Source organism: Corythoichthys intestinalis, chromosome 5, assembly GCF_030265065.1.
Source record: "Corythoichthys intestinalis isolate RoL2023-P3 chromosome 5, ASM3026506v1, whole genome shotgun sequence".
In the NCBI taxonomy this organism is placed as follows: domain Eukaryota; kingdom Metazoa; phylum Chordata; class Actinopteri; order Syngnathiformes; family Syngnathidae; genus Corythoichthys; species Corythoichthys intestinalis.
Window position 1 is genome coordinate 56,080,017 of NC_080399.1, and position 24,181 is coordinate 56,104,197.

The window sequence follows — 24,181 nt, forward strand, 5'->3', positions numbered from 1 at the left end:
CCGGTTGTGTTTGAAGATCTCTTCTCAGCTCATTGTTCATGCGTCATTGAACGTTTGGGGAATGTGTTACGTTAGCATACTGTGTACACCTAGACAACCTGTTCTATTCTATTGTTATTGTAGTGAATGTTTTTATTGGTCAGTTTTGCCCGGATAGGTTGATGGGTAATTTGTTAGGGCACCATTATTGGGAGTAGTGTTCACTAATTGCATGCCTCTATGCTGCATTCAATATAGCGAGCAGTGTCATGGAGTCGTGCTGGTTATGAGACACGAGCTGTCAGGGAAAGTCTAGGCCTATACCTCCATACTCAGGCCCACACATCACTCGTCACAATATATTTTTTTAAATTGCCTTTCAAGATGAAATGTCTGTCCTTGGGGTTAATTTTAAAAAAGGGATTTCCCCATAAAAATGCTACTCTAGTACGATTTGTTCATGGTTGTTTTCTTTTTCCTTATGCATTTTTTTGGCTTGTGTGTATACTTCGGAACAATTTGGTCCGAAAAATAAGTTATTTATAAATGAATAGGAATTTTTCAGGGGTGGCCATATATTTTCATACCACTGTATGTCAATCTACTCTTTATATGTGTGTACTTTGTACTTATTTAACTGGATCTGAGAGCGAAAGCAAGCATTTCTTGCCTTTGCTTGGTATGGGGGCCTGCAGCCTGCATGTCTCTTAACTCCTCTTTTTTTCCTGTGATTTCCTCCTTTCTGTATTCTTCTTGCCTTCCTTTCCGGAGCAGAATTATGTATCGCACTTATAGGATGTGAGTACTTTTTCCTCATCCTTCTCTTCCCCTTTGGCAAAAAAAGCAAAATACAAAATTCGCAACTTAATGCTCACGGACACAATTTTTTTGCCATTTGTATTTTCATCATTCTATAGGCAGCGCAGCATCCTTTGAATGGATAGACAACACCTTGATCATGTGCATCCCAGCAAAAAAACAAAAAAAAACTTTCGACAGGTAATAGTGGAGAAAAACGTAAATAATAAATATTTCCTAGAAGTAGGCAAAATAGCCATTTATAGACATTTTTAATGCCAGTACTATTTTACCCTATCAAATTCAAGTATCTGATTTTGTCCCGCCTAATCGTTGCGCATTGGCTACCCACTGTAGTATGTGTGGTTATTGGAGAAACAATTTTGTTTTTGGAGAAACAATCATTGTTAGCTACTCATTACCTGTTTACAAGCATATCAGTTAATTTGCCATGCGAATTGCATACGTTGTACACAATTGCTGTGTTCGTGTTCATTTTTTGGAAACATTATTTTCTTGTCAAATTTTTAACAAATATACTGTTTTGCATATTTAAGTACTTTGTGCAACCTTATTTTATATGAAGATATTTATACTGTACCAGGTGTTGTCTATTTTTTCAACATAACTTGAAATTGTTCATTTCGATTCAGGCATCATCCATTTCATTTTTGTTACTGTATGCTACATACAATTAGACTATTTTAAGGTCCAAATTTTTGTGTCAATTAGAAGCAAATTTTTGCTATTAATGCCTAAGATGTAACATTTATTTTAGGGGTGCAAGATGCATCGATGTAAATTGATCTGAATGGTTGGCCACAATTGAATTGATCAAAATACAAAACATCGATCAGCATCGCCATCTTTTAAAATCTTTAGCAACAAAATTGTCATGATTATCAGAAGTACTTCATATTTTTTATTAAATGAATTGTAACAGGTTGTGATAAATATGTAATCATTGTATTAAATCAATTGAATGCCATTTAATCACTTAGACTCATTGCAGACATTGAATAACATGATATATCGTATTGTATCATCATGAAACTGATATACACCACAAGTTTAGCATAGCTTTTGCAGCAAGTAGAACCAAAATTGTAGGTCTGCCCCCCCCCCCCCCCTTTTTTTTTTAACCCTTTATTGCCAAATGTATCACATTTGATACACCTAAAATTCCATGATTTTCAGACTAGTTCAGAATTTTGACATTTCTTTTTGGAAGACAAAAATGATGGATGCAAGTCAACACATGCATCTGCAGGTTCCATGAGGGGAAAAAAAAACAGGATTTAGCAAGGGTTATAGATATTAGAGCACTTATTACACATATTGATTTTGACTTTTCTTTTTACAAATTTGAAAAAAGTTTCATTAGGACCTTATTTTTTAAATTTTGGGGTTCTCTGATAGTTGCTTCATGTTGCAGTTATTTAAGGGTTAAATGAAAAGACTGGTTCGTAATAGGTCACCTGCATGAAGTGTATAGCTTTAATATGGCCACATGGTTCAGGAACCACTGGTATTAATTTAGTGTTGCACTGATACCATTTTTTCTTCCGATATCTGGCTGTGTGGTATCAGCCGAGACTGTACCGATACATTTTTTGAACACAGGATCTTTTTCTTTTTATAAATTAAATTACAAAATAACTGCACACTCACTTAAATGTGAGATAATTGCAATCATGGCTTGGTCAAACAGGAAACATGACTAATGCAAACTTTATGAGTACACAGTCAATAAACGACATCAATTTTTCTAGGAGACAACGCAAGTTCGCTTGCCAAGGTTCCTCATTTTACCTCCTAACAAAGCGAACATCTTTCGATGCTGATGTAAGTGTTCATAAAACTTCAAATCATGGCTGGTATTACCTTTTGACATGTAAATATTTCCACCATTTAAAGTACAGGCTCTAACATCGAAAATTTGACAAGATCTAAATCTATTGAGCTACAATAGTCTCATAATGACCATACACATATTTTCGATGCGCACACACATTGTGGGATTTGTAAGCACATCTGAAACATTTATCAAATGTGTGTGAATTGTCTTATGCATATTTCTAATTTGCTTTGAATTTAAAACCCGCACTGAGGAGTGTTTATGACACTCATTTTTTAATAAACGGAGCCCATCTGCATTGTTGTGTCACATCACTGCTTGGCGCCCTCAACAGGAGAAATGGCGTCTGGCACCCGGAGCAGCTCCTTCAGCCACATAGCATCTCTCCTGTGCGGATTTCAAATTAAGAGCACATTATGCGTGCAAGACAATTCACACCAACATTTGATAAATATTTGTTTTGTGTCAGATGTGTTATAAATCCCAAAATATGTTTGCGTTTCATGTCAAATGTGTGTGCATCGAAAATTTGTGTGTTCTTTGTGAGACTATTCAAGCTCCATTTATTCATGAAAGGAAAAAAAATCTTTTTTTATTATGACAAACAAGCATTGAATGTTTTATTGCAGCAAGTTTTTTCTCTTCCCGCTCTTTTAACCTGCATCATTTTCAACAAACCGATAGAAAAATTGTTTTCCCTTTACTACTGTTGTTTGCCAACTATGGCCCTATGATGGGGTATACCAATATGTGTGGTTGAGAAAGTGCTTGCACCCGTAGTTATTGTGTGAACAATTGTGCAATCTCATATCGGTTGATTATTTTTTGTTTCAAAATGTTCATCTTAAATTGAGCTTCACATTTTAAGTACTCAACAAGTTGAAATCAAGGAGTCAGACTGCATTAATGAGCTTGTCTATGTGTGTAAAAATGCACCTCACTAGCTTTCCTCAAGAGTTGTTAGAGAGGTGAGGAAACCAAGCCTTGTCAACATGCATTATTTGGAAGCACATGCCTCTAATTAAAAGATTACAACACCCTTATTAATGAATTTGTATGCAAAAGTAAAAATTGGCAATATACCTTCAGCCATGTTCAATGTAATTGACTGAGTACTGTTACACTTAACACAATGTGAAAGTTCTGTTATTGTGGTCTTTATGTTGGCAGTAATTAGTCATTTGGTGTTGTTTGAAAGTTCTATAAAATACTAAAGCTACCAAAGAAAAAGCAGCACATTTAAAATAATCACCCTCCTCTACTAATTAACAACACATTTCTACCATTCTTTTCCCCAGCCAAGCCCGTCAGAATGCCCAGCACAGTGAGTCCTCTCACATGCCCATTCCCAAGGAGTTCCAGTTGGACCTGGATATGATCGAGATGGACCGAGGCCGGGTAAATGAACTGCCAGACCTTGTCCAGCACAAGTTAGATGAATTGCTGGAGCCCATTGTTATCCCTGAACCCAAGTAAGTGTAACTGGGCTGCAGAAGCTATATAGTCCCACCAGGAATCTATAATTTCGCAATAGCGTAATTTACCCCAAATTTCAACTCTATTCCCAGAAATCATAACGGTCGACGAAATACAGGGTGAGGTGCATAAATTTTCAATTTACCTGTAGTTTTCATCCCGTCCGCTAGATGTCGCACTAAAATCGCGCAAGCCACTGAGTCGATGATTGTGATAGAAAGGGAAGATCGCTTTTTTGAATTCTGTAGCTTCACTTATGGTGACCGGAAAAACGTCATGAAAAAAACAATCGCTTTGTAGAAGAAAAAATGACCAGGAATGGCAATAGCAGCAACACAAACACAAAATGACCACACCCAGAGGTGGGTAGTAATGCGTTACATGTACTCCGTTACATTTACTTTAGTAAGTTTTTGAGAAAAATGTACTTGTATGAGTAGTTTTACTAAATCATACTTTTTACTTTTAGTTGAGTAGATTTGTGAAGAAAAAACTGCACTACTTTGGGCTATACAAGAGTCGGTACATTTTTCTTCTTTATTCTACATATTAGATTTATTATTTTTTTCCCAGCTATGCCAAGAGTAGCTCTACCAATTTCACCAATGAGACGTCGCAACAATAATCACATGACTCCATTACACCAATCAGACGCAAGCTTGTCGTCCTATGATCACGCCAGCCTGTTCGATCAATTAGCGTCTTTAAAGCAATGTAAAACAATAGAGCATTGCCCTCAACATGACTCGAAGGCGTGGATTTAAAACTCTCTCCAAGTTTTTATTTTGCACCGATTGACCAAGGAAAATATGATTATTTTAATTTTTATAAAAATAACTATTTAGGAACTATTCACTATTCAAACTAGGGACTATTTTCTCCATTAGAAGGACACGAATGATGCTTCATTTGTGTCTTTTTTTTTTTCTCTCTCTTGCCGGTATTCAATGATTGTATTTTGTGTATTTTTGGCTGAATGTGCTTATGTTATACATTTAATGTGCTTATGTTATACATTTTAGTACAGTATAATATTTAATATAGATAACTTTGTGCTGAGAAAAAAATACCATTCTTTCAACAAAAAATAAATGAATAAAATAAATAGATGAAAAATAAACTACCCACCTCTGACCACAACTGAATTACAGACTTACAACTCAAGCAGACTTTTACTTGAGTAATATTATTCTGAAGTAACGATACTCTCACCTGAGTAAAATTTTGGGCTACTCTACCCACCTCTGACCACAACTGAAGTACAGACTTAAAACAGAAACAGTTAAGCTTTTTTTTGGTGCAATTTATAAGTAAATCGAAATATATCTGCCAAGACTGATAAATGTACCTGCGGTCATAGGTTTTGTGACATTTCACCATTCAGTTAAATAAGAGGGTCTCAAAACTTTTGACCAATGGTATATATAAATCTTTTAAATAAATTAATAATTAGATTAATGAATACTTTATTCATTCACTCATTGTCCGAGCCGCCTGCCTGTCATGAGGGTCCCGGGGGAGCTGGAGCCAATCCCAGCTAACTATGGGCAGTAGGCGGGGTACACCCTGGATTGGTAATCTTTTATTTATAACCACAATTTTTTGCGCTGATTCCTGGAGGGACTAGCTATATCCAAACTGATTTTGTAAATGTTAAAAGTATGTTGATTTTAATGCTTCTGTTTACTTATCTTACGAGGATGCGTGCCGTCTCCCCCCACTTTGATGACCTCCACAATAGCGCTGCTTCCACTATAAACTTTGTCATCTCTCAGGTGGCCAGTGGAGACATTAACACCAGCATACAGGCACTTGCACAGGTAAAGGACCCTGTTTACCCTGAACCGCTTGGATTATTTAAAGAGTTATGACAGCAAATTTCCATTAGTATCACCTGTAGCATACGCTGTGGTGGATGTTTTGACTTACCTTTTGTGGGGAGTAAGTGGCTGAATTTCAGAAATGACAAGTTGTTGGGCTCTAATGTAAAGTTTAACATTTGCAAGGTGCAGGAACTACTGTATTCAGTTATGATGTGGAAGAAATCCAGAGTACCCGATTTAAAAAAAAAAAACATAAAACAACAACTTTGCACAGGATGGGCAGATAAGATCACAAAATTACTGAAATATGAATTGGACGCGCCAACTATGGTTTTAACGGTACATTTCTCGGGATCGATATTTTGATTAAACTTAATCGAAACTAAATCGACCAAAATGCAAAACATCAGTCAACATTGTTATTTAAAAAAAAATTTTTTTTTTTAGCTACGCTGATTTGTTAGCGGTTTTCAGTCAAATGTGTGAAATGTTTTGCTAACAAAGTTGTCAAAAACATCAAACTTCATTTTTGTGATTGATTTAGGTGAATTCTGATTGTTAAATGTGTACAAACACAACAAAAACATGGCTCCTTAAAACTAGTTGAATTCCATTGTTTACAGTGCAAATCTACTAGAAATAAGTGAAATTATCTGCCAGTGTTTCAAGTAAATTTTACTCAGATTTCTTAAAATAAGGAGAAATTGCTATAGATTAGTATATTTAATCGTAAAACAAGCTTGTTTGTACGAAATGTTCGTAATTCAAGAATATTTTTTCAAAACATTTAGCAATTTTTTCTTGACTTAGGTGAAAAATAACCAATTTTTAGATGTATGGTCTTTATTAAGAACAAGTAGTAATATTGACCTAAAGTAAGTGGGAAAATCTGACTCCTCAATCTGTTAACTTGTCTTTGACACCCAAACAAGATGAAGATTAAAAAAAAAATTTTTTTTTTGAGATTTAAAAAACATAATCTGATTAAGAAGTTAGAAATTTTCAGTGTAATACAGTGGGGAGAACAAGTATTTGATACACTACCGATTTTGCTGGTTTTGCCACTTGCAAGCCATGTAGAGGTCTGTAATTTGTATCACAAGTTCTCTTCAACTGTGAGGGACGGAATCTAATACAAAAATCCAGAAAATCACATTGTATACTTTTTAAATAATAAATTTGTATTTAACTGCATGAAATAAGTATTTGATAGATTACCAACTAGTAAATATTTCGGCTCTTAGTTCTTTTTTAAGAACCCCTCCTGTTCTCCACTCATTACCGGAAGTAACTGCACCTGTTTGAACTTATTACCTGTATAAAAGCCACCTGTTCACATGCTCAAACAAACAAACTCCAACCTCTCCACAATGGCCAAGACCAAAGAGCTGTGTAAGGACATCAGGGATAAAATAATAGACCTGCACAAGGCTGGGATGGGCTAGAGGAAAATAAGCAAGCTGCTTGGTGAGAAGGTAACAACTGTCGGAGCGATTATTAGAAAATGGAAGAAGTTCAAGTTGACGGTCAGTCTGCCTCGTTCTGGGGCTCCATGCAAGATCTCACCTCGTGGGGCATCACTGATCATGAGGAAGGTGAGGGATCAGCCCAGAACTACACGGCAGGACCTGGTCAATGACCTGAAGAGAGCTGGAACCACAGTCTGGAAGAAAACCATCGGAAACACATTACGCCGTCATGGATTAAAATCCTACAGCGCACGCAAGGTCCCGCTGCTGAAGCCAGTGCATGTCTGTGTACGTCTGAAGTTTGCCACTGACCATCTGGATGATCCAGAGGAGCAATGGGAGAAGGTCATGTGGTCTGATGAGACCAAAATGGAACTTTTTGGTCTAAACTCAGCTCGTCGTGTATGGAGGAAAAAGAAGGATGAGTACAACCCCAAGAACACCATCCCAACCGTGAAACATGAAGGAGGAAACATCATTTTTTGGGGCTGCTTCTCTGCCAAAGGTACAGGATGACTGCACCGTATTGAGGGGAGGATGGATGGGGCTATGTATTGCCAGATCTTGGCTGACAACCTCCTTCCTTCAGTGAGAGCCCAGAAGATGGGTCGTGGCTGGGTCTTCCAGCATGACAAGGACCCAAAGCACACAGCCAAGGCAACTAAAGATTGGCTCCGTAAGAAGCATCTTAAGGTCCTGGAGTGGCCTAGCCAGTCACCAGATCTGAACCCGATAGAAAATCTATGGAGGGAGCTGAAAGTCCGTGTTGCCCGGCAGCAGCCCCGAAACCTGAAGGCTCTGGAGAAGATCTGCATGGAGGAGTGGGCCAAAATCCCTGCTGCAGTGTGTGCAAACCTTGTCAAGGACTACAGGAAACGTTTGGTATCTGTAATAGCAAACAAAGGTTTCTGTACCAAATATTAAGTTCGATTATTGTGATGTATCAAATACTTATTTCATGCAATCAAATGCAAATTTATTATTTAAAAATCATACAACGTGATTTTCTGTTTTTTTGTATTAGATTCCGTCCCTCACAGTTGAAGAGAACTTATGATACAAATTACACACCTCTACATGCTTTGCAAGTGGGAAAACAAGCAAAATCGGCAGTGTATCAAATACTTGTTCTCCTCACTGTATATCCGTTGAAGGCCCCCCAAATCAAATGGGATAGCGGCATATTTCATATCGTCCAAAGAATCAGTATTGTATCCTCATGAAATTGGTGATTTACACCTGAGTGCTCACCAGTTACCATTGACCCACCATGGATAATATAGTTATAGTTATAATATAGTTCATGAATGGTACAATTATTTCGTTCTGATTGACAGGAGATAACGATTTATCATTGCTTGTTGAAGTACATGAGCTAGTTGTTATAACCCGCTTTATCAAAAACAAAGAGGCAAAAAAAGCATTTGCGTCAATGTGAGTTATATACAGTTGATGTTAATGGTAAAAAATGTGTTTTCTCCTTACAGATTGATGAAGTATTGTCTCAAGAAAACAAGGCAGAGGTCATGTCAGGACACATTGACCAGTTCCTCATTGCCACTTTTATGCAACTAAGGCTCATCTATAACACCCACATGGCGGATGAGCGGTTGGACAAGGAGGATATATTTAAACTATATAGATGCATCCTAAGCAATATGTTGTCTGTGAGTCTCGTCTACACATGTACAGTATTTTCTTAGATTCACCTGAGCTGGATAAACTGGATGTAATAATCTTGTCCTCAGTTATTCTCTTTGGAGTCTTTGGCGAGAGAAGCATCAATGGGTGTGTTAAAGGATCTGATGCACGGCCTGATAACATTGATACTAGACAGCAGAGTGGAGGACACTGAGGAAGGACAGCAAGTCATCAGATCTGTAAACCTGCTCGTAGTCAGAGTCCTGGAGAAGTCTGACCAGACCAACATAATTAGGTAAAATGAGCCCTGTATATGTCCAGTTGTCCCTCGCTATAATGCAGTTCATTTTTTGGCCTCGCTGTATCATGAATTTGTTTGGGAGCAAGGACAGTTTTGCACGTTTCTTTTTACTGTATGCTGGAATCATTGCCTAGTGTGAATGCAAATATACATGCCATACAGTAGTGAATGCCTTTACAAACTTGCACCAGCCCAATGTGAAAGGGTCCCGCAGCGGCACGTAATAAGACTGCAAAGGTGTCGAGCCGAGTACTGTCATGCCAAGCATGAATGTATTTATTTTTCATTGTTGCACAAAAAAACCCATGGTGTTTCTCATTTCATTGGGGAAGGGGCGGTTATTGCAGCAGTGAAAGTTGAAAGTTTAATGTCGTGCGTGAATTAAAATTCTCCCCAAAATGCTTGGCAATATCATTGCACTGCTGGCCAAAAGTATTGGCACGCATGCAATTCTGTCGGATAATGCTGAATTTCTCCCAGAAAATTATTGCAATTACAAATGCTTTGGTAATAATATCTTAATTATTTATTTATTTTTTTTGCTTGCAATGAAAAAACACAAAAGAGAATGGAGGGGAAAAAATCATTATTTCACACAAAACTCTGGCCCGGACAAAAGTATTGGCACCCATTGAAAAATCATGTGATCATGCTTCTCTAATTTGTGAAGTTAACAGCACCTGTTACTTACCTGTGGCACATAACAGGTGGTGGCAATAACTAAATCACACTTGCAGCCAGTTTAAATGGATTAAAGTCGACTCAAACTCTGTCCTGTGTCCTTGTGTGTACCACATTGAGCATGGAGAAAAAGAAGCCCAAAGAACTGTTTGAGGACTTGAGAAGCAAATTTGTAAAGAAGCATGGCTAATCTCAAGGCTACAAGTCCATCTCCAAAGACCTGAATGTTCCTGTGTCGACCAAGCGCAGTGTCATCAATAAGTTTAAAGCCCATGGCACTGTGGCTAACCTCCCTAATGTGGACATAAAAGAAAAATTGACGAGAGATTTAAACGAAAGATTGTGCAGATGGTGGAAAAAGAACCTCTACTAACATCCAAACAAATTCAAGCTGTCCTGCAGTCCGAGGGTACAACAGTGTCAACCAGAACTATCCGTCGGCGTCTGAATGAATTGGACTCTATGGTAGGATACCCAGGAAGACCCCACTTCTGACCCAGACACATAAAAAAGCCAGGCTCGAGTTTGCCAAAACTTACATGAGAAAGCCAAAAACGTTTTGGAAGAATGTTTTCTGGTCAGAGGAGACAAAAGTAGAGCTTTTTGGAAAAGGCATCAACATAGAGTTTACAGGGGGAAAAAATGAGGCCTTCAAAAAAAAAGAAATATCCCCACAGTCAAACATGGTGGAGGTTCCCTGATGTTTTGGGGTTGCTTAGCTGCCTCTGGCACTGGACTGCTTGACCGTATGCATGGCACTATGAAGTCTGAAGACTACCAACAAATTATGCAACATAATGTAGGGCCCAGTGTGAGAAAGCTGGGTCATTAGAAAATGGTTTGAGAGAAAGCACTGGAGACTTCTAAAGTGGCCAGCAATGATTCCAGACCTGCATCCCATAGAACACCTGTGGAGAGATCTGAAAATGGCAGTTTGGAGAAAGCACCCTTCAAATCTCAAGAGACCTGGAGCAGTTGGCCAAAGGAGAATGGTCTAAAATTCCAATAGAGCATTGTAAGGAACTCATTGATGAATACTGGAAGCGGTTGTTCGCAGTTATTTTGTCTAAAGATTGTGCTACCAAGTATTAGGCTGAGGGTGCCAATACTTTTGTCCGGCCCAGTTTTGTGTAAAATGATTGGGATTTAAATTTTTTTCATTCTCTCGTGTTTTTTCATTGCAAGCAAAACAAATTAAGACATTCCTACCAAAGCATTTGTAGTTGCAATCATTTTCTGGGAGAATTTGAGCATTATCTGACAGAATTGCAGGGGTGCCAGTACTTTCGGCCAGCTGTAGCTGTAGGAGGGAAAGGTGGTGTAAAAGCCCTTTTTGAATGTCCCAAAACTCAGAAACTATTAATAAAGTGCAATTATTAAGGCTTTGGCATTTTTTGTACATACTAGTATATTAAAGAAATGCTAAACAAATACTCGAACCTTTCTGTTCTCTGCAGTGCCCTGTTGGTGATGCTTCAAGACACTTTGGTTCCAACAACTGGAACGCCCAGGTTCTCTGAACTTGTGATGAAGGTAAGTCTCTCAGTTGAGAATGCAAGTTATTGTCGCAGAAAGTAAAAGTCTAGATTAAGGATGCACCAAAACTTTTCGCCCAAAACGTGACTAAAATTCAGTTTTGGATTTCTCCGCAAAACGTTTTTGTTGTTGTTTATTTTTAAATTAAAAAAAAAAAAAAATCTTGCTTCCACTAATACGTCTGGCGTGCATGGAGGTGGCCAGACAGTGTTCATAGTGTCAGTCGTCAGGGATATTGCTATTGTGCTTAATATTCAAGCATCAACTTGAATTAGTAAGTCAACTTCAGCTAACTGCATATTGTAACTGTAAACAAGCTGAAGTGGCGCTCTTGTTCATACTTGACTGGTTATACCAGGGGTTGGCAACCCAAAATGTTGAAAGAGCCATATTGGACCAAAAAAAAAAAAATGTCTGGAGCCACAAAAAATTAAAGCGGAAATGTGAAGTAAGGTTGGCCAACCATGTTTTTTTAATAATATCAATGGCTAAAAAGTTAGAAGCATATTTTCGTTATTTTTTTTAACGCAACCCTTCCAGATTCTTTGTTTAACCCATAGCAATGCCCTTGACAACAAAAATGCTTTTCTTCGGCAATCTTCGGAAATGACGTCTCACCTAGAAGTGTGAGGGAAGTCCGCTATAGAACCGTATTGTTTGTTGCATTGCTTCTCTGTAAGATGCCACGGCGGTGTGTGGCGATGTTTTGTTCTCACTCAAACGAAAAGTTGTATGAGTGGCCAAAGGACAGCAGGCACGTAAATGGACATCTTTCGTTCGCACGAAGCGAATGAATTTCACGCTATCATCGAGTATTGTTCTCTGCTGCAAACACTTCGAAGATGCCTGCTTCCTTAACCGGTCTGCTTCTGATCAAGGATTTGCCAAAAAGTAAGTGTGAATTTTAGATAGATGACTGATGACTTTGTCAAAGCAGAGCTGCCAACTGTTGTGGAATGAACAGTATAAGCTAGCGACGTTAGCCGAAAGTTTACTCGTGGCAATCCCCGATCATAGTTGTTGTTGTTGCGTTCGCTAGGTTAAGCGTGTTTAAATTGTGCGTCATCTACGATCTTGTCCGAAAGGGTTAATCCACTGTCAATCGGGAAAGGGGTGAGGATGTGCATATAAGCGGGTCGGCGTCGCGGTAATTCACGGTCACGTTGCCGTAAGAGACACACACCGCCGGTGATTTTGTGCACATTTATTTGTATTTGTATTATGTATTTCCACCTTCATGCTTCAAGCATTGCATTGCATTTGTACGGTTCGGCGTTTCTTTCACGGTGATTGCTTGATGGCCTTCTAGTTTGTGTTTTACGAGCGCCACTGACAGGTGACCACAACATGCGTGTTGCTTTTAATGTCTGGCAGCGAATCAGCGAGCGTGCAGGTCATGCAGTGAATCATGGGAAATTTAGTCTCCGGACAACAGTGAAGTGGTGCTTTGTAATCTGTCCGATTGTGTGAAAAAACTACGTTTCCTCACGCCATTAGACGCCACCTCCCGAGAGCCCCGAGCTGTGTTGTACTGTTAGCGCCATGTGTTAATAAAGAAACAAATTTGACAGCACGTCGTGTGTTCGATACATTTGTAAACAAAAAGCTCATAACAAGACACTATGCACGATCCGTTTAAGAGACGCTGGAGTAGTAGGAGGCGAGGAGGAGATCAGCGAGAAGCAAAACATCGCGGTCGAAAGTGGCGGCAATCCGCTATTATTGTTTTCTTATTGTTGCCACAATAAAGTGGAGAAAGCCATCAACGACTCATCTACTTCTTTCCCCCCAACGTTTTTATATAATTATTTTATACGCACGAGAGCTGCCGGATCTGCCAAAATGAACATGAAGTCTGATTTTTTTTTTTTTTTTAACAATGTCATCAGATAGACAAAAACATAAAATTATGTGCAAATGCTTGCATCTTCAAATCATGAAAATAATAACAGCCTATATCTTACCAATCTTGTAATCTCGATGGGTCTTGTATCCATTCCATGTCAGGTTGTCTAGGCACATTGTTTGCATCCTGATTAGCGTCTGGCTAATACATGTTAGGTCCAACATAAAATTCCAACCTCCACTTCTTCCTCCAACTCTTCAAAAACTTAGATCGAGCGCAAGGGAGGAGATCCATCGCTTATATCGCTGTTTGAATCATTGTTTGAAGGGCTTTGTATGGCGGCCGTATGTATGGACCTGACATCGCTGTTCCCGATGTGACGTATCACTTCTGGGTTCGTCCCCTTTCAGGCTCTAACTTCAAAAACGCGAATATTTCGTCAAATATACTACATATAAATTATTTTTTCATGCTTTATTTGTTGGACAATGTTTAATTACTTTAATTGTGACCCTATTTGGCATGTGAAGAAATTACTTCACATTTCTGCTTTAAGTCTTATATAAGCCTTATAATGAAGGCAACAAATTCTGTATGTATCTATATTAATCATTTTGATAGTAGGCTAATATAGCTAAGTTGGCTACAAATACATAATGAGCCTTCATGATTAAATGTTTATTTTCCCTGCAGTGCATTCTATAGAGAACGGTGCGCAACGTGACTACTCTTGTTGTATGATGCCGCCTCAAGTTTAGCTTACTGAATTACAATATTATTGAATTATGTTTCATTGGTTAGATTAAAATCAATAAAGAAATCTGATTTTTATTTTGAGGATTTGAAAATAGAACAACAAAATGGAACATGCATCACGTGCCCCTTTTCTGGGCAACAGAGTGCATTGAAACGCAGCCTGTAAGTATAAAATTAAAACCAAAGCCTTTTGAAAAGGTTAAGTATATAAAGTCTAATTAATACAGTTTAAGTTTGATTTCTGTGCAAGGAACAGTAATGTTGAAATTTAATATTCATTCTACACATTTTTACAGCGTTGTAAAATGTTAAGAATGTTTGTGTCATGTTTGCCCTCCTACAGAAACAATATTAAAACAAAAAATATATTTCCCTCCCCTCATCTTTTTCCATTTCAAACTTTTCTGAAAAAGCTCTAGGGAGCCACTAGGGCAGTACTAAAGAACCACAGGTTGCAGACCCCTGAGTTATACAATAAATGTCCCCTCAGCTTCCGCTTACGTGGAGTTTTCCCACTCCCAATTAAGGCCATTAGTGACAAAAACATGTTTTTCGGTATTTATTTTAGACTTTAAAGGGGAAAATTCCTCCTCTTTAGTTCACATAATTTCATGTTTCTTAAATATATGCTCTTGTACAAGTATGTAAAAACAAAGTGCTAAAGGTGTGAGTGTATATGTCTACACAAATGGCATGTTTTTTTGCTTTGTTTTTGTCTGTTACTACAGCATTTTGTCTGCAAGAAATGTGCTGTATATTTTAAGGTTCAGTTTGAGTAAAATACGCTCACATAACTTAAGAGAGCCTACACTTTAAACAAATTTCGCAAAGTGCACAAAATGATTTAGCCAATGAATGAGTAAAAAATGTGTTATCATTTATTTTCAGTTTTTGACCTTGGTTTCCTTGTTATCAGTTTATGCCCAGAATGTTCATTTTGGTGTATATGGGCTACTTCAACAGACATTTAAACTAATGCCATCTGTGTTTTTGCTCAGTGCCTGTGGAGGTTGATCCGAAATCTCCATGAGACCATCAACAGCGTCAACCTTGATCGTGTTCTATTTGATGTCCACAACATCATGAAAGTTTTCCCCAAAGAGAAACTTAAGCAGCTCAATAGCGACGTTCCACACAGGACCCTCAAAACTCTATTACACACCCTTTGCAAGCTTACCGGAGCTAAGGTAATGAGCCCGTAATGTACTATAACCGAAAAAATGTTGTTTTCCTTCCTTTAGACGCCTCTGATTTTCAGGTGAACTGGCATTTAAGCACTGTGATTAAAAGAAAGAGCAGTCAGTTGATGTGTTTTCTTGACCGACAAAGAGTTACATCCTTGACGAGCAAAATAAACTAAACGTTGATCTCCATTCATTTTTAAAACAAATGTTTGCCCATTAATTAAAAAGGACATTTAACTTAATGTCCAAGATATGCATTTAAAATACTATAACAACGAGAAATTGATAAATAAGCCACGATTCCTTCGTATTTTAAACACTGACTGTGAATGAAAAACAACTTTAAAGTGCAATTGAAGACATGTTCTTTTAAACGTGGCCAATAAAAAACATTAGTGTTTGTGCCAGATTTGCGCCTGTGCGCTTCACGTATAAAGGGTGTGTCTGTAGGACTGAGCTGCTCAACTCCCACTAACGTTTTTCATAAAGACTTGGCATGATCGTCTCACAGAAGTGTATCGCAATGGGGTTTATGGAGTGGATTCATTTCATTCAGTATATCTTTAACCCCTTGTTTTACACAACCGACAACATCTATTTGCCTCATGGGTCATTTTGACCCAAAGACGACCTTTGTTCATTTTTATTTATTTTTTATTTTTTAAAGCTTACTAGAAAATGCATAAAAGCAATATTTCACTTACTGTACTTTTGGTGCCAATCTACGAAAAGTCATAAAATTTATATAAGTTTAAAAAAAATATATATATATCGTTCAGGGCACTTTTTCCTCTCGGTTTTTAAAACTGCTGCGGGTCATTTTGACTAGAGGGCCTAGTTAAGGTGCTGATACTAATGGTGGTACTGTTCTGTTTCTTAATTGGCAGATCCTGGACCACCTTTCGATGATCGAGAACCGAAATGAGTCCGAATTAGAGTGCTACTTGAGGCGGGTTGTCAAACAGCCGGTGGGTAACCAGTTTGGCAGCAAGAGTGACCGAGGTAACGAGAAGGGAAGTCTGCACATGGTGAGTAATAGAGGTGTGCATCGGCACTGCCCTCACGATTCGATTCGATTACGATTCGGAGGGCCACGATTCGATTCAGTTCGATTCGATTCGATTCAGAGGGTCACGATTCGGTTAGATTCGGCAAGGCATCGCGATGCATTAAAGCCTGGGATGCATTAAAATTCTAAAGCAAAGCATATTTTTCGTGAATCATGAGGCATCACAAGCGGTCAGACATTAAACACCTTTTTATTGACTCTTGTGTCACTCCTGGTTGAAGTCAAATGAAAATAGTATACTTTCAGATATATATTAAAAAAAAAAAAAACAGATCACAGCATTTAATTAGTGCTTTGAATGAGACCAGAGCTTTCTCTTTTTTTTACACACAGTAGCAGCCTTTCACACAGTGCAACATCTGAACTCCTGTGCAAAATCAGTAATAAGAGTCACTGTATTTTAGTCACAACAACCCATCAATAAAAATATTCAAGTAAATATTAAAGAAAACGACAAAGAAAATATTGTAGTGCAGCAGCATCTTTATCGCAAAATGTCAATCATTTACGGTCGGGTCGGGTCAGGCCGGACTTCTCTCTCGCTAACTTTTTTAAATAAATATATATTTGCAGACTAAAACGATGTATGGAAGTTAAACTAAGGAATACTTGTTATAAAATAGATAAATTGGAAAAAAAATAAAACTGAGAGAAGGCGCTTTGGTAATCCCAACCATGAGCCACAGCTGAGCCAGTGCATTGGTTGCACACATGAACGCCGTGGCCCCGCCCTCCTTTTAATCTTCCCCTCGCACTCTAGTGCTCTCCGCAAGTCTGCAACTCTGGATCCTGGTATTTCCTTTTCGGATTTCGATATAGAGCACCAAGAGGCGAAAAGCAAACTAAAGACGGGGAGATTGAAAAGGCAACAATCCACGAGTGGTGTGTGGAAAGGATTTAAATTGATAGTGGAAGATGCATACAGAAAAAAGTGTCAGCCTGGCCGAATGCAACAAATGTGGCGCGCGCTTTGCTCTCGTACGAGAGCAGAAAGACTGGCACCTTCACGCTGAGCAGGCATTTTAAAAACAGTACTGGCCTAAAAGATGATATTAGTCACACATCGTTATTATCATTTGTTTCGAGGGCTGCGGCTCTTCGTGCTAAGCAGGACATCGTGGAGTTCGTGCATGGTGTTCCTTAAAATGTTACTATTTATTTTGTTTCAGTGCTCCTTAAGGCAGCTTGTTCTTTTGTGTGTTCTGATGTGAGTCATTAAAATAAAGAATGTTATTTAAAAGTTTTTTAGTTTATTTTTGCATATGCAGCTGTTCCTCTCCTTGTGAGAGAGGCGTGTCCATGCATGTGAGCACAATATCCGAAACAGAAATATATTTAACATACATTTGCAGCGTTATTTCGTTGTGTACGCTCATTTATAATGATAATAAAAATATGTAGACTTTTTAAACATTAAGAAAACTTACGTTTTTTTCTGCTAAGTCAGATAAATTAAAATAAATGTCTGTTGCTGCATTATGCCAAGTAAATGAGCATAAACTATCCACCTGATAGAACAGACACACAAATATAAACGATATAAATGTTTATTGAATATGCATCTTACAGTCTTGTTTATCTGGGAGAATTTGTGACAAAAGACAGGTTTTAATTTATCATTATGCACATAGGCATCGTCACAATTGTGATCACACAAAACGCAACCACCATTGCACCCCCGCATTTGCTCCTCCTGCTGAAACGGGTTTGGGCCTACAAATGAAATGTACATTTTCGGGGGGGTTTCGGGCTCGAGCCTACAAATAAAACGTAAAATTTCGGGCTCTTGGCCTTTAATACACGCGGGCCGGGCCGGGTCGAGTCGGGCTGGATTTTTTTAGGCCCGAACTAAGCTCTAATCGAGAGAGCAGAGAGATAGGACGTAACATAACAATGGCTGAAGCGGAGAAAGAGTGAGCGAGAAAGATTATTGATGCACCTAACACATTGAAAGCAGACGTCTGGAGACATTTTGGCTTCTATGAGGTTGGTGGGAAACTTGACCAGAGTTAGGTGGTGTGTAAAAAATGAAACATGAGAATAATAATAAAAATGGGGAAACCAAATCCGTTGCATCACCGGAATTGCGCAGGGAAGATTTTTGAACGTACTTACATATTTTAAAATGCGCTGAATCGATTCGGCTTGTTGCCCGCATTGAATCGAATCGTCCATGCCCCGCATCGGGATGCATCGCCGCATCGATTATTGTTGACACCCTTAGTGAGTAATGGGTGATTTACATGCATTCAGTATTTTCTTTTAAAGTGACCTTGCTGCTCATTTTTAAGGTTTTTAAATATACAAAATAAACAAAAGATACTATTAATAATAAATATATATTTTTTCGTAACGTTTTATAGCATTTTGTCATGTTTGCAACACAATTTGCCTTGAAAATGCCCATCTTTTTCAAGCTATAATAGGTTGTTTTGCATGCCTCTACAAACAGCTGGATCCTCATTAATATGTGGATGATTGGACCAAATTTGAACATCTAATATTTGAATTTAAATTCTTTGCTCTGGATGGCCATTCCATTGGGAAACAAAATTAGCCAGGCGTTCATCCGCGAAAGACCAGCACGCATTGTGGACTAATATATTTAATATACTGTGTATTTTTAATCACTTGCCACCTATGCATCTCACGTGAACTCGTGCATGCTTTAGTGATCGCAAACATGGCTATTTATTACAGAATTACAAACTCTTAATTATAGGAGAAAACCACAAATGCATTTATATAACCAGGAAATGTGCACACAGTGTACTATTTAGCATTTATCTTCAGGAAATGGGTCTGAATACGTTAATGGACTCACGAAATGGGTCTCAATATGTTAATGGACTCTTTAAATTGTGTGGGCTCAAATCACAAACCACATAGATGACACACTTCATCCAGGGCAGTGCTTCTAAATTATTTTCTGTTACTCCAGGAAGACGTAAATGTTTCGCGCTCTTCCGCCACTGTAAATAGTATCATTTGTCTGTAAAATATGATTACGGTATTAGTACACCTATGCAGAACATAGTGTCCTTTTTAATATCAAAGGATAAAAGTCATATAGACCAACTTACAATAAAAGTATACTTTTATTAACATTGTTTGTAACAGAAGAGACATCCCATCCAAACTGTAAAAAAAAAAAAAAAAAAAAAAAAAACATGGTAATTTTTGACTATTTGATACTGGAAAAATAAAATGTAATATCGATAGATAATAAATTTAAATTGATGAGCAACAATTAACTCATGAGGACAATATGCCAAACAATTTGACCGAAAAAACAAAAATTAATAAAACAAAAACGACAGCGTCATTGGACAGAGGGCCTATTTTTATTTTTGCTGCAGGTAGTATCAGCTCCTTTCCTATGGTGTTGGGTTATTTTGCACTGAGCAACTTGGTATGCCTCCTTATATGATGCTAACAGTATCCACTGGTTCGCTAATGTAACACTGACAAAGCGAGACAATTGTTGGCAATATTCGGCATGTTTTCGCTAAAAAAAATCAAGCGGCTTATCAATTTGATTTGGGTCTAATGTCTTTAAGTGAAGTCTTAGTCTTAATCGCTAGTGTTAGCAGCCTCGAACAGTACGTTTTTGTTGTCGTAGGCCAGCCATGCAATAACAAACGTCTTTAATGACATGAAAAAGCTGACTGAATTATAAATGTTTTGTTCCCAGGAGGATGGGAAGGCAAAGGACCGTGACATTCTATCTGAAATCTTCAAAAAGATCGGCTCTAAGGAAAACACCAAAGAGGTGTGTTTCATTACTTTTTCCACACTCCAACACTATGCTGTATGATTTACATCCTGTATGTAATTTAAGTGCAGTTTTTCATTTTGAATACATCTGCCTATGCTAACTATGTGAACTATTGTTTATAAACCAGTCCCCTTTGGACAACTGGCGTGGGCGTGTGGGCAGTAATACAGTAGCACTTTTTTTATGTTATGGATTATTACAATATTTTTTCACATATCGATGTGTTTAAACTTTAAATACTGTACTGGAATATCCCCAGGGTTTAACAGAACTGTATGAGTATAAACAGAAGTGTACTGATGTAGACCTCGAGCCCTTCCTCAAGAGCACATCACCATTCTTCCAAAGCTACGTAGAGCGAGGTCTTCGTGTGATTGAGTCTGAACGAGAGGGCAAGCCTCGAATCCAAAACCCAACAGGTGAGAGCACAAACTAGAATTGCCACAGAATTCTGTTGATAGCAGTGCAAAGTAATGTGCCATTCTGCAGTGATTGCACAGCACGGTGTCGACAACAGTCTGAGCAGTAATGAGGAGGATTTGAAGCCGGCAGTTTACTATGAGAGACTTAAGATCCTGCGTCAGAGACAAGGCCTGGAAAACACTAGGGTGAGTATTTTGTTTATGCAGTGTTGCGAAGTGAAGATTTGTAGGATTGTGTCACAGCTAAAGTCACAACTAAAAAATGTTAATACACTATGTTGTTTTGCTGAATTTGTGGCCATTTGTTGCCCATTTGCTGAAAAATATATACCGTCATTCGTCCTCTGCCCAACCTAATATCCTCCTAAATTTGACACTAGGGATGGGAACCTCTAAGTACCTCAAGGTACGATTTGTGATACACGGCTCACAATAACGATTATCACACAGTATGGCAATATAACGATTTTCGATACATGGGTTAGGAACAGAAAAAGTTCTTTTCATCCTTTTGTTGTGAATTGAATTGAGTTCATCACTAGCAGAAGTCCAATTTATTTGAACTTGAGAGGGTGGCAGCAAATGAACATTTGTACATTCGATGCCATCCCTCCCACTTCAAACGAGTAAAAACATCTGTGACGGTCCGTGGCTACCAGTGAGTTTAATTTTTGGGGCATTTCACGTCATTTGCTGTTTATTGTCAGTCACTTCCTGTTGATCTTGGGCATTTACAGTGGGGCGAATAAGTATTTAGTCAACCACTAATTGTGCAAGTTCTCCCACTTGAAAATATTGGAGAGGCCTGTAATTGACAACATGGGTAAACCTCAACCATGGGAGACAGAATGAAGGGGGAAAAAAAACTGAAAATCACATTGTTTGATTTTTAAAGAATTTATTTGCAAATCATGGTGGAAAATAAGTATTTGGTTAATACCAAAAGTTCATCTCAATGCTTGTTATGTACCCTTTGTTGGCAATAACGCAGGCCAAACGTTTTCTGTAACTCTCACAAGCTTTTCACACAGTGTTGCTGGTATTTTGGCCCATTCCTCCATGCAGATCTCCTCTAGAGCGGTGATGTTTTGGGGCAACACGGACTTTCAACTCCCTCCACAGATTTTCTATGGGGTTGAGATCTGGAGACTGGCTAGGCCACTCCGGGACCTTGAAATGCTTCTTACGAAGCCTCTCCTTTGTTCCCCTGGCTGTGTGTTTGGGATCATTGTCATGCTGAAAGATCCAGCCATGTCTCTTCAATGCCTTTGCTGATGGAAGGAGATTTTCACTCAAAATCTCTCGAAATATGGCCCAATTCATTCTTTCCTTTGCACAGATCAGTCATCCTGGTCCCTTTGCAGAAAAACAGGCCCAAAGTATGATGTTTCCACCCCCATGCTTCACAGTGGGTATGGTGTTCTTCGGATGCAGTTCAGTATTCTTTCTCCTCCAAACACGAGAACCTGTGTTTCTACCAAAAAGTTATATGTTGGTTTCATCTGACCATAACACATTCTCCCAGTCGTCTTCTGGATCATCCAAATGCTCTCTAGCGAACCGCAGACGGGCCGAGACGTGTACTTTCTTCAGCAGGGGGACACGTCTGGCAGTGCAGGATTTGAGTCCCTGGCGGTGCATTGTGTTACTGATAACAGCCTTTGTTACTGTGGTCCCAGCTCTCTGTAGGTCATTCACTAGTTCCCCCCGTGTGGTTCTGGGATTTTTGCTCACCGTTCTTATCATTTTGACGCCATGGGGTGAGATTTTGCGTGGAGCCCCAGATTGAGGAAGATTATCAGTGGTCTGGAATGTCTTCCATTTTGTAATAATTGCTCCCACAGTTGATTTCTTTACACCAAGCGTTTTACCTTTTGCAGATTCAGTCTTCCCAGCCTGGTGCAGGTCTACAATTTTGTCTCTGGTGTCCTTCGACAGCTCTTTGGTCTTGGCCATAGTGGAGTTTGGAGTGTGACTGACTGAGATTTTGGACAGGTGTCTTTTATACCGATAGAGTTAAAACAGGTGCCATTAATACAGGTAACGAGTGGAGCCTCGTTAGACCTCGTTAGAAGAGGTTAGACTTCTTTGACAGTCAGAAATCTTGCTTGTTTGTAGGTGACCAAATACTTATTTTCCACTCTAATTTGGAAATCTTTAAAAATTAAACAATGGGATTTTCTGTTTTTTTCCCCACATTCTATCTGTCATGGTTGAGGTTTAACCCATGTTGACAATTACAGGCCTCTCTAATCTTTTCAAGTAGGAGAACTTGCACAATTGGTGGTTGACTAAGTACTTATTTACCCCACTGTATGTGTACAGAAGGTGACCATGGGATCTTCCCAAATGAATAGGCAGTGATTCAAACTCAACAGGAAGCGACGTGTAAATGCCCTAAAATGAAAAGGAAGTGACTTGCAGGCTTCCATTTGTACATTGAAAAGTACTTCCATATTCTGGGTATAGTTCAAAATACAGGTTTAGATTCTGTCTTGAGCATGGCCGACCCGCAGCCTGTATGTAATAAGATTCAATTGCCACAGTGAGCGGCAGCAGAGGAATTAAACAGCCACATATGGCAGGTTGCCAACCCTTGTTAGTTGCTCCAAAATATTGGGCTGTTCAAAGAGCTGGATTGCTTGTTACAACATATATTGCATTAATACATGGAGGAAATTCCTTATTCCCAAGCCACCAACATACTAGTACATTTTCAAATACTCCGCTGTGCCTAACCCATTTTCGTCACCACCTTACTGAAATGTACGTGGAGGAAGTGTGCAACCAACGTATGTTTATTGCGTGATTGTCATCACCTGAGTAATGACAGCAAGCATGATGTTTACTCTCAGTCCATTCCTCATTGCTTTCCGAAGACAGCGCTGACTGTGTTCTAGTTCTGCTTTACTTGACATATTTCAGTAATCGGAATTTGGATGTTTGTGAATCAGTCTCCAATCTTCCACGGCCGAATCGCGAATAATCTAAGAATTGGATATTCCGCACACCTCTAGTGTTATATAGGCTGGAGTTCAGGCAGAAAATGTTAAGCTGCATTTTAATTCGTTTTTCGTAAAATAAAAGGGATATTTAAAAATTAGGCTATGTTTAATTGCGACCCAAGCGTGTTTCAATCTCAAAATAACTATCCAAAAACATGTATTACACGTCATTGTGCTGTCCTTAGCAAGATGTTGGAGCTAGGTCCTAACTAGACAGCGAGTTAAGCTGTCTAAGCTAGCTAAGCTAATGCGCTCTTCTTCGGGTGTGAAAATACGTTCTTCCTCGTGTGATTATGCGCTTATGTACTACCTGCTCTATGCTTCCTGCGCCAAAACAAAAGTAAACATCATAATCAAATACAGTGATCTCTCGCTACATCGCGCTTCAAACTTTACGCCCTCAGTCAGTCGCAGATTTTTTTTTCAATTTAAAAAAAAAATAAATAAAAAAAATCTGATGAGCTGTCCCGAGCCAATTGTGTAGTCTCTCTCCCTGCTCTTTGCTGTCCGGGCAATGCACTGTGGTTGCCTATTAAAGTTAATGATGATTGATAGACGT

At 38.6% G+C, this 24,181-nt stretch overlaps 1 protein-coding gene across 4 annotated transcripts in view; it reads left to right on the top strand.

Annotated features, from left to right (window-relative positions):
• ckap5 (cytoskeleton associated protein 5) overlaps positions 1-24,181 on the top strand; it is an 80,643-nt gene that overhangs the window by 53,589 nt on the left and 2,873 nt on the right. For 3 of the 4 annotated variants that reach the window (XM_057835892.1, XM_057835895.1, XM_057835893.1), the window contains 11 exons: positions 754-777; positions 3,934-4,107; positions 5,811-5,931; positions 8,891-9,070; positions 9,152-9,339; positions 11,484-11,559; positions 15,163-15,351; positions 16,236-16,376; positions 20,112-20,189; positions 20,455-20,614; positions 20,685-20,803. In XM_057835892.1, coding sequence (XP_057691875.1) covers positions 754-777; positions 3,934-4,107; positions 5,811-5,931; positions 8,891-9,070; positions 9,152-9,339; positions 11,484-11,559; positions 15,163-15,351; positions 16,236-16,376; positions 20,112-20,189; positions 20,455-20,614; positions 20,685-20,803 — 1,450 coding nt within the window. The remainder of the gene's footprint in view (positions 1-753; positions 778-3,933; positions 4,108-5,810; positions 5,932-8,890; positions 9,071-9,151; positions 9,340-11,483; positions 11,560-15,162; positions 15,352-16,235; positions 16,377-20,111; positions 20,190-20,454; positions 20,615-20,684; positions 20,804-24,181) is intronic. The other variant, XM_057835894.1, reaches the window with a different exon arrangement.